Consider the following 11,619-nt stretch of genomic DNA (forward strand, 5'->3'; position numbering starts at 1 on the left):
AAGTAATGTTAAACTTCTGCTGTATAATAACTAATGAAGGAAATAACTAGGTAAGAAGTTATATTTGAGTAAGCCAGTGGCAAGGCAGAGGGTGAGAACAGACAGTTCTTGCCTTGTGCTCTCCCACACCAAACCTCAATCTCTTCAGGCTGTGCATCTGTGATACAATCTTGTGTTTTTCTCTATTTTGTGTATACCTGCTCTTAGTGTAACAGTTTCCATGATACATTTAAAGTAGCCATCCAATTTACATAGAACAGGATCTCCTGTGTGCGAGGGAAGCAATTTATTTTGTCCTAAAAAAAAACAAAAGAGAGGGGTAAGGAAAAGTTATTTCAGTACTTTAAGTTTTCAAAAGCACTGGTTGGAGGTTAAACTTTGCTCTAATTATACAGCACCACAGAGAGAATAGGAGTCACAATCTGAGAACTGTTGTGACATCTTCTTATCAGTGAGATAGAGATTATATTGCAAATGGACTAAAACTGAAATTGTGTGTGATTTTTTTCCCTTTAGGTGATAGTAAATGATGCTTATCAGGCAAAACCCTGAGCTTACACTGTAATGGGGCTGTGGTAGATGATGGCTCCCTCACTCCTGGATGATTCACACAGAGGTTAAACCTGGGTTAGAAAAGCAGATGAATCCCTAGAAGCTAGGCTTCAAATGACTGGGCTTGCAGGAACATGCTAACTGATGTGGCCTGCTCTGTTACTGAATGGTAGAGGTGACTGCTGCAGCTCGCTGAATGGCCCTGGAAAGAGGGTCCCATTTAGCACAGGGAGATATTGCTATCCTGGGTTAAAATCAGTCACGCCCTTAATCAAATCTGATGCCACAGTGGCTGTGTTGAAGTGGATACAATAATGGAAGAGAGCTTGGAGATACCATTAAAACATCTGCAGTGCACTGCAGCACAGGCACTAGCCTTAAGTTTTAAACTGGTTAGCTTGGCTCCTGGGAACAAGGGCAGAGCTCTGTTTGGGCGAGTTATTGCTGCTTATGTGACTGCAGAGCTGACAGAAAGCTTGCTGATGGTTAACTGCCTTTCTTTAGGCAGGGCAGAAATTTCTCTGCTGGCTTTCCTAGGCTGGGACCCATGAGCAATTGCTGTTTGGGCTCAGAAAGGCTTTGCAGCATGCACGGCTTTTGGAGAGGGTCCTTCTTTTGCTTCACTGTGCTTCCTCTTAAACTGGAAGAGCTCCTTCTCAAGCACTTTGCCTGATGGCATCTCCAACTGTGGCACAGTGACAAGCACCTTGTTGCCTAGATGACAAGCCATTTTCCTGATATGTCCATTTCTAAAGTTAGTCTAATCAAAGCACCCTGTAAGTATTGTACTGTTTAACCATTTCATATGGTGTCATTTACAGATTACTATGTGTAAAACAATCAAGGCAAGAGAGACATGGGTTCAGGCAGAGAAGACTGAAAGTTCACCTAATTCTCTGCATTCTGGGTCTCAGGCTACAGCTTCACTGGTGAGAAATAATCAGGAACAGAGTTACATGGACAGTACCTTGATGACCTTAGACCACTGGCTCAAATCTTCACTTGAAGACTTTCTTCAAGTAACTAAAGTTCTTTATTGAGTTGTTTAGTGTCTATAATCATCAGTCTTATGCAGAGAGTATGTTGTAAAGGTTGATGCATGTGTTAAAAACAACACCTTGAATTACCAAAGAAAAGTAGCGACAGACCGACCTGCACATGGAACTCAGATACCTAATAAAATCCCACAGAAGAAATATACTGATGTTTATTCCCCACAGATATGAAAAACCTAGACAAAGCAGTTGTGAAAATTGAGAAACTTCAGCTAACCTCAATGTACGTTCTTACCTATAAACCACAAGAAAGCCCAACTTTTATGTGTTGATAGGATATCCATGAACACATCTGAATATTTGGACTAGATGTAAGGATATGAAGAAGTAATACTTCGGGTGTTACACTGGGTAGATATTGATATAAACCTTAAGTTCCCTTGTGACTCTAAGGAGTTGTCATCAAACTTTTATAACAAGGCACTAGGTTCAACCCTGTCTAAGCAGGCCTGTGTTTTCTTAGCCAGATCCATCTATCTGACAAAAGCTGTGGGGTTGCAGCAGTGTAATTCAGGGGTGGAAGGCCATCACAGAGAGTAATGTCCTCACAGTCAGTTGATGAACTCCACAAAAGGACCCTGCTGGTGGGGGCACAGAGTCAGATTAAACCAGAGCTCTCTGCACTGAGACTTGTGCTGCAGTCCATGTTGATGGATCATAGACCAGGCAAAAAGAGACATTTCTTTCTGATATCTGGCTTTGTTTATAAAACCAACATCCTACACTTTTATTCTTTTCCTGACAAAAGACAACAAGGGAAGGAAGAAGTAAAGTCCTGGGGTCAAATAAGGGGAAGATCTGTAATGCATCTTTTGTTGAAAAGTTTCAGGGGATCATTTTGCCTCACTTGATTCATGAGGCAAAATTAAGATCGTCCTTTTAAATGACATACTCACTGCCAGAGGAATGTCACATTGTCCTTTCTAGCACAGATCACCTGCTCTTCTTCATCAGTTTTCTTTTTCATAGAAGCTGAATTTGCATCACTTCTGAGCAGTCAGCATGAAGTCTAAATCCTGTAGGAAACTGTATAAAAAACAGAAAGAAAGTTAGAAGAGATGAATAAATACACAATGGACATGAAATTGGTGACCTTTTTATTGACAAAATCAGGAGAACACCAGTCAGTCTCATCTCACTGTCAGGCAATAGAGCGTCACGTTTTCATTACCCCAACTGTGATCCGGTTTGATGCTTTCTCCTGCCTTTGTGTAGAACAAAACATTCCTCCTCCCATTTTGCCAGGTTGATTATTTTGATTTTTACCTTTTCCCATTGATGTTTCCTTCAAAAAGAAGGTGATGCTCACTTAGTAAATGGTGACCATGCATCCCACATGCAGTCAGGATTGTCAACTTGCTTTTGCACCAGTGAGTTAGATTCCTGTTTAGCGGATCCCCTGTTCAGGTCTGAGTGTTTCCAGCCCCACCTTTGCTTTTCAGCTAAATGTCAATTAATGCCATTCAGGATGGCTGGTCTTTGTTCCAGAATAACAAGTGCTTTTTTGCATGTTAATTGTTAATTCTGGCTGAATGTGTCAATCTCAGTGTGACTCCCCACCAGCTGTCCAGCGAGACAGAGCCCCTGCCTTTCTGTGACAGGCTTGTGACATTTCCAGTCTCCAACATGAATTATCTGAAGGATAATGCTGCACTGACACAGTGAGGAGAGTAAGTTCAGAGAAAGAGCTGGAACAAGAGGTGGAAAAGAACGGTAATAGAAAAGAGAGATTGCCCAAATGAAAATCTCCAGAGTGACCCCAAGGAGAGGCACTGCAGCTCACAAGCTAGTTATCACGAAACTAATGGAGCCGGGAGCAGTAAGCCCTGGCAAGCAGAGGCGAGGCACTCCAGCGGCACCAGCTTTCCTCCTAGAGCACGTGGATAACAGGAGAATCTTGCGGCTGGGTATTGTGGTCTCAGTGTAGTTTGAGTGAAGTACAGCTGTTGGCTTGGGCTCATTTAAGTACACGATGGAGCGTGCTACAGAAGAAAGAAGTCAGAAGAGCAGAGTTTGAGAGTGAGGGGAAGGATAACAAACAGAAGAGGAAGAAGTTTTATCTGAAGAAAGAGGTAGTCAGCTTCTTAAAATAGCAGTGTTTGCCTTTGATGCAAAATACAAAATCTTGGGAACAAAATGAGGGAGGGACTAAACAGATGGTGTGAGGTTTTTCTCATTCAAAAGTGAGATGATGCACCAGCGCTAGATATGAAGAAGTAAGTGTTGCTGAAGTGGACTTAGCATAATAGACAGCAGATAATCATCATGTTTTTTTCAAAAAAAGCCTTTTGCAGTATTTGTAAGCTGTATCATCAGCAAAATACAGTATGAAAGCACTTGACTTGTTTTAATGTCTACAAGTAGAGGCTTGTTTTGAGCTCAAAGCAGACAAAATGTGTTTCTGTGTGAAAAGTTTGTAAATCTTGGCATGTTAAAATGTGACTTTAAAATCTTTTACTTCCAACAGATACATTCATTTGCTTATCTTTATAGCACTTCAAAAAAAGTCATACCACAGCTCATTCTGGTCAAAATTAGAATGCTTCTAAACCTTCATTCTTACCTTTCCATTGGTCAATATAATATAGAGGTTTCATTCTTCAGCAGGAACTTTTTTTCTCCCCTAGATAAAAGCTCTAAATCCAAACAGCTCCAAGTCCTACCAGGTACATGCTTTGGAGAGTTATGAATTTTTTAGATTGGGCTTTTCTTGTGGGCCAGTTCCCAGAGAGATGCTGAGCCACAGATCCAGTGTTTGGAGTCTGGCACTGGAGCTGAACTTCACAGCTTGGATCCATCTCAGATTCTTTTTTTCTCCAGGAATATTTACTGCTCAGCAGAAAAATGCCACATCACTGTGTATATTTCTTTTCCCTTTTGCCAGATTTGCAAGATTATCTAAGTTGTGCTAGTTTCTCCAAGCTTCCAAAGTTGGCCACTAACTTTTTATAAAAGTCAACAGGTAATTATTTACTCCTTGAAAATGAGGAGGGCTGGAGTTTGAGCAGGGAAAGCAAACTATTCAGGCAGGTACTGGAGGCTGTATGTAAGGGAAGCAATCTCCCCCAGTGTGCGCAGCACCACGAGGCAGCACAGCTATACCAACCTCCCACCCATATTGCCTCCCACCTGCACTGCAGTCACAGGGCCTGAAACTTAATCCTTTGTTTCTTTCTGCCCCCTGAGGGCTGAAACCCTGAGATAAGGCTGCTTTGTGTAGATAATCTCACAATTTCTCTCTGGCGTTTGGTTTCCACCCAGGTGAGGTATGTTGTAATTTCTGAATGACATCTGCTGGCTTGACCTGCAATTAAACACTTGCTTGGTCCTCTTACCTGGCATTCAGCTCTCTACCCTACCTGCTGCTAATGACACACCACTCTGCTTTGAGTGCTGCTGCCTGCAAAGGTGCAGGGAAATGCAAAAACCACTGCAATTCCTCAGATACAGCCTTAGCCCTCAGGTTCTCACGCAGCCAAACACCCCAGCATTATGAAGGGATCCAGCCCACATGAGTTGGAGGGTTCAACTCACCATGATCCTGCTGCTGCTTGTTCCTCCACCCTCACAAACCAGCTGTTTTCAATCCCAGCATTTTCTCCTTGTTTATAAATAATAGTCACTTGGAAAGAATTGCATTTGGTCTGCCCTAACTGCACAGTGAGGAGTCTCTACAGCAAAAGAAACTCAGGAAGCAGGGAGTGCTATCTGTGGTCTTTAGTCATGCATGTGAAAGCAAGATGTGGCCAACAGACTGAATGAGCAGTCAGAGGAGCTGAGCGTACTTTTGCCCCCTACCTGAAGGAGGCCCTGGGACTCTTTCATTTTTGTAACAGCTAATGTATTTCTAAGTGTGAATGGGGGCCAGAGAATAAAAAGGAAAGGGGGAGTCATTAACAGTTTCTCTTGCTACCCAGAGTGCCAAAGGCTAAGGCTGTGGGTTGTTTTTCTTCCAACAGTTTGGAAATATTTCCTATAAACTGTAAATCAGGCATAATTAAAGTTCTGCCTGTGACTTGTTTTCTTTTCTTCCCCCTGCAAGGTACAGTGAACGAACATAGATACAAACCAAAATAGTTGGAGTCCTCAAAACACAGCCAACCTTCTTTGAACCCTTCCTGTGCTAGGCTTTCCACAGTGACTGTGGAGTGGGCAACCAGGAGGATGAAAATCACAGTAACTGCTGCTGTTAAGAGACGTTCTTGTTACCCTCTGCAATATTTCTCCCTGCTTCCTTCTGGGAGGATGTGAAGAATTGGGGTGGGGGGGTGGGAGGGGAGATGGTTAGTGAGACAAAGCAGCCAATATTTCTGTAGGCTTGTTTGTTATATTGCCCATGTGTGCATAATGTAAATGCAATAAACCCATCTTTATTTTATTCATAGTTCTAATGGAAAGTCTGTGTCATGGTCTGAACCAGGTGGAAGACAAGTTCCCAAGGGACAACACATGTGGCACAGACTCTCAGTGCATGTGAAGAGCCAGGAGGCAGGGTGCAATCAGACCGCGGTGATCAAACCCCTCACTAAAAGTTACCATGGCCAAAGCAAGAGCCTGACTTTTTCCGACATCAGCAGTAAGACTCTATACAATGTGGTGGAGGAACAGGAGAGCGAGCCCATCCGCTTCACCCAACCCGGCAGCCCCTCCATGGTGGTGCACAGGCGGGTGGCCACAACACCCCCACTGCCAGCCACGGCAGAGGAGACCCACCTCTTCTTGCCCGAGCAGCCCCCCAAGAGCCTGCCTCTGCAGCCGCGCTCCCTCATGGAGCAGCTGCAAGGAGTGGTCAACAAGTTTGCCCCTGGCATCCCTGATTTCAATGCCACACTCCCCACGCCCAGCTCGAGCAACGGCGTGCGGCCCCCGTACCAGGCCCCGCCGCAGCAACCCCCACCACCGCCTCGCCAAGAGGCCGCCACCTTCAGCGAGGAGCCCATGTCCCCCCTGGCTGAGGAAGCAGAGAGCGAAAAGCTGAAGCTCATCCAGGGCTACGTCTACGAGAAGAACCCAGAGGATGAGGAGGACGAGGAGGACGAGCCAGCAACCAGCAAACTGACTCTGGAAGACTCTCCGGCGCTGACACCCCCTTCCCCTTTCCGGGATTCGGTGGCTTCGGGCAGCTCCGTGCCCAGCTCCCCCGTGTCGGAGTCAGTGCTCTGCACCCCCCCAGACATGACCTATGCCTCTGTCATCCTGAGGGATTATAAGCAAAGCTCATCCACCCTGTAGAGCAGGGAGACTGCTGAGATGGGACAAGAAGGTCTTTGGCAGCTGTCCTCCGGGAGATCCTGGGGAGAAAAGTCTCCCAAGGGTGGGGGAGAAGGAGGAAGCAGAAAGTGAAGTCACATATGACAGGGCAAAAACTTTATCCTGCACTTAAAAAAAAAAAAAATCCATTCTGAGGGCTCAAAATTCTCTAGCTGTTAAAAACATTGTACTTTGAGAAGATGATAGGAAAACATAACAAAGCACAAACCCAATAGACAACTTCTATAGCAAAAAATGAATAAACACACAGAAAAAATATCACACTTAGTCACACCCTCTCTTGGCAATGCTTGAAAAGGACTCTGGGAAGTGTGACCTTGGAGGAGTCATTAGCACATCTCATGACTGTAATCTGTCTGCTACAGAAGCAACAAATCCAAGAGCTGGAAAGGCAAGTGTGGAGAGGAGAAATGAAGCTATTTGTATATGAGACATATATGCATAAATAATTTTTTCTGGTTTCTATAGCTGGTATAAATGCATAATATTTTGGGGGGAGAGGAGCACTTGAAAGCATATGGCTCTTAATGAATTTTGTCTGAACAATTTGTTCCTCATATTAGGCTGCTTTTGACCAGGGCGGGGGGGGGGGGGGGGAGGTCTTCTTTTGTGCTGATTGTGAACAGAGTCAGGATTATTATCAAGTTAAGACTTGAGAGGTTACTGAAGAAAGTCCTTGCTGTAGTACTTGTGATGTGATGAGAACTTAAAAGAACACCCTTTTGTATAAGATTGCTAACCATGTGGCTAAACTGTTACACAACATTTACTGTAGCAGAACAATATTTATTGACTAACTTTTCATAACACAATATACTTGCCATGTGATCACATCATTCCTTTGTGTTACTTTTGAATCAAATACATTGGAAAATAGCTGTATACTTAGAGCAACGATTACTACTCTGAAACAAAGGCAATTCCATATTGGAGATTATAGAGTCAGTCTAGAAGCAAGAGAGTGAGCGAACGTTTGTGTCTCTGTATGCGTGTGTACAGTATGTGTGAAATGTAATGTCTAATAACTACCACTGGAAGACTGTCTTATAAATATACTACGAATATTTTTATGTTTCAGTCATATTTTATATCACATTGTTACAAATATTCAATAGATATTTGGAGATTTGTATGCTGTGCTACCACATTTTTTCATATACAAGCTCAGACAGTTGTTACCCTTATAATAGGGTGCTTTATTTTGCAGATATTTTATGAAGTAGACATACGGTATTAATAATCAGTGCATTGAGAACTTGTTACTTTAAGTGTTTGCAGCAAGTGTGGTTAAGAAACAAAAAAAAGAAAACAAAAAAATAAAAAGTCTGTTTTAGAAATCTTGCGCTTGCCAGTATATATCTATACAGGTGAGACAGGAAAAAGTATTTAAACTATTTTGTTGCTTCAGATAATTAAAAATAAAATCATGTCCAGGCAGGAACTTTCATCAGTGCTTAATGTGTACATAAATACCCGGGGTTTGTTCTAAACTGTTCTTTTAATCTGTTTATTATGTTTAGTTGTGTATTCTTTCTACACACTTCCACTTATTCTATTTAATATACAATCTTGTCATCTTAAAAGTCACTTCTAGGCAGTTGTAGTTCTGTCATTCATTTCTCCTCCTTTATCCTTCATATGTTTCCTGGAGATGGACCTAATCCAATGCTTCCTGGTGGCATGTTCAAAGTCCAGATCTAATTGCTTTGGCTTGAACTTAATTATATTTGTTATTACCTTATTTATATATATGTGTATATGACATATATCCAAGACAGCATTTTAGCTTCTACGAACTTTGATAGTGCTGCTGAATTTAGCTGAGGATCTGTCCCATAATTTTACACTTTATTTTACACATTATTTCCAAAGATATTTCTAAGGAATCTTTTCATGCTAAAATAGTTGCAAAAAATGAATTTTAACTATGCTCATTGTGTAAATTCTGTCAAAGTTTTTCTGGCTTCATTGTATTTCTACTACTCTTCTTTCTTTTCACTTGTATTTTAAGAAGTCAATTATGTAGCAGAGGTGTCAGAAGATTTGGCTGCTGCCCAAAATCAGATGGAATCTCTATTCCTGATCCTCTTTTCATTATGTTTGTTCCTTTCAATATGACTAGTAGCCAATTGCTATCATCTTCCCGATGTGGAAAGCATGAACTGATTTTGTCCAAAGTTACTTTATTTTATTTTTTATTTTTGGCAGATTGATGTCTCTGCTCTAAAATGAACTAAAAAAACCTGAGGGTTGGTTGGTTGATTTTTGTCTGCTTGGTGCTTTGGGTTTTTTGTTGTTGTTGTTGTTTCTCTTTTTAATGCTAATTACGTATTAAGGCAATGAGAAAAATGACATATTTTCTTTGCTGATCACCACACTAGCAATGAATTTTATCTTCTTATAATCTTAGTATAAGATACTTTGTGCTGTTTCCAAAAATATATTGTCAGTAGCACAGGGCTAGCACTAGGAAGCCTGTCTTTGAAGAAATGAGGTAGATAAGAAAAAGAAACATAATAGGCTCATATAGTCAGGGAGATGGCAATATGGCAAGGTACTGTAGTTTTCATAGCTGTCTGTTTTGAACATATTAAGCACTGACTTTATTACTGCAATGTAATTATATCATGAGTAGGAGTTTTCTTGAGATTTAGTATGTTAGCACTTAGTTTGTAATTGTTAAAACTGGAAACATACACATACATAAATATATCTAAAGAGCAAGAACTCACCTCGTGTATGTAGTTGTATGAGCTATGAAGCTTCCTGTAAAAGTATTTTCTTTTGGTCTGTCAGATGCTTGATGAAAACTGCCTTTTTGTCAAAATGATCTTGAAAATGCTGTAAAATAAATATTTTCTATTTATTATTTAAAAATAGAATGCCAAGATTGTTAATTTTTGCTTCCTAAGTAGAAAAACACCCATGTCTAGTAATAATTTTTTCTAGGGCTTTTCGGCATCATTTTCAAGATGGTGGGATGCTCTAACGGAGGTAGGTACTGATTAGATTGTGGCGTGTATGTGAGAGGATGGAGGGTGGAGGGGGTTTTTTTAGAAAACAAAATGACTTTTTGGCTTGCTGATAAAGATCAGGAGGACTATGGGCAGGTGTTAGGGTTGGCAAGTTGTAGAAGACAATTCACCAGGAAATATCAGGAAATTTTGCTTTCCAAGGAACTGGGAAAAGCCCAGTCCTTCACTGGAACTACTCCATGAATTTTTGACTCTGTGGGATGTCAGCTTCTCCCATTACAGAAACTCGCCTGTGCTTCTTTGAGGCTACTAGTGATAGGCACTGATCCATCCCAGGCACCTCGTGCCTCTTTTACTGCCTCTGTTCAGAGCAAAGATCTGGGACTCCCAACTCCTGCTCAGCTCTGGGATTTCCTCACACTGTGGCTTTTCAGCAACCGCTGGATTGCCATATGCCTCAGCTAGGGACTCAGCAAAATGGGGCGTATAAAAAAAGTGTTTTCTGGAGCACTGCTGAGATTTTCAGACCCAAGTGACTCTAAACATACAAAACCTAGCTCTTTTTGTGCTTGGGAATAGGATTGTTTTTAGTGGCTCCCTGTTTTGGATCTGACCTTGTGAGAGCCCACGTCTGAGGAGTTAGACCACTTGCAGCTACTGCTTTGCTGGAGTATGGCCACAGAGCGCCGTTACATTCAGCAGTAAGTGCTAGCAAGTTTGGTCTCTTCACTTGTGGAGGATTTGTTTGTTTGTTTGTTTTGGGGGCAGGTTGAATAAAATCTGGACAAGCTATTTCTTAGTGAGGGTTCTGCTGACCAAATGGCCTTGATTATCAAAACACTCTCTGGGTAACACAGCAGAGTTACTCCTCTCTAGAGCACCCCGTTCAAGGTTGCTGCTGCCATCAATCTTGCAATTACTGATTGCAGGACCCAGCCCATAGGATCTGATCCTGACTCTGCTGCACATCTCAGCACTCCCAGGCAGCATTCAGGGATGCTCCTCGCGTGTAGATGTGCAGTCACACATGAGTCACTGCTGCCCCACAGGGGCTGTAGATCAGGCACTCATCAGGGTGAGACCATGTTGCACACTCCTTGCACGCTGTTTCTACCTGCAGGCGAGCCTAGATGCATGACAGAGGCTTGCATAGGGCTGAGGTGCTGGGCAGAAGCAGAAGAGGGCTGGTGGGCAGCCGCAGGCTGCAGCACTCACAGGGTGAGCCCTGGGGATCCCAGCATGGAGTGCAGTCGTGGTGAGGCTGCAGCCAGTCCCACAGTCTTTGCTCATTCTGGCAGCAAAGGTACACTTCCTGCGATGCATCTCTGGAAAACTGCACAGACACGGGCAAAATATACTCAGCAAAGGTGCACATCTTTGGTTTTGCTGGTTTATGCCCAGTCTTGCTGTCATCCTACTTCATCTATGCTAGAAAGTTTACAGCCTAATTCAATATTGACATACATATACAGCATGTATATCTGATATCAGAATCATTCCTCCAGGCCCTTGCACTTACTAAGGCCAGAATACTTTTACTATACAACAGAATATTATCTGTAAGAATAACTGTATAAACTCCTATCAAAATGAATAGTGCTATATATCTACCCTGCTATATTAGAGTATAACACATTCAAAATATAAGGTGCTTTTTTAGGGGCAGGAATTTTGACTCTGGTTTCTATTTTCTTTAAATATTTTTCTCAAAGTGAAGTCATGGGCTTGATCCTTTTTCACTTACCCAGAAACATATTAAGAGTTAT

General features: G+C 42.2%; 1 protein-coding gene across 1 annotated transcript in view; it reads left to right on the forward strand.

Annotated features, from left to right (window-relative positions):
* The window catches only part of GRM1 (glutamate metabotropic receptor 1), a 190,977-nt gene extending 184,138 nt beyond the window's left edge, over nt 1–6,839 (forward strand). The window contains exon 8 of the mRNA XM_013945421.2: nt 5,993–6,839. Coding sequence (XP_013800875.2) covers nt 5,993–6,839 — 847 coding nt within the window. The remainder of the gene's footprint in view (nt 1–5,992) is intronic.
* The last annotated feature ends 4,780 nt before the right edge of the window (nt 6,840–11,619 follow it).

This window comes from Apteryx mantelli, chromosome 3 (assembly GCF_036417845.1).
Source record: "Apteryx mantelli isolate bAptMan1 chromosome 3, bAptMan1.hap1, whole genome shotgun sequence".
Classification (NCBI taxonomy): domain Eukaryota; kingdom Metazoa; phylum Chordata; class Aves; order Apterygiformes; family Apterygidae; genus Apteryx; species Apteryx mantelli.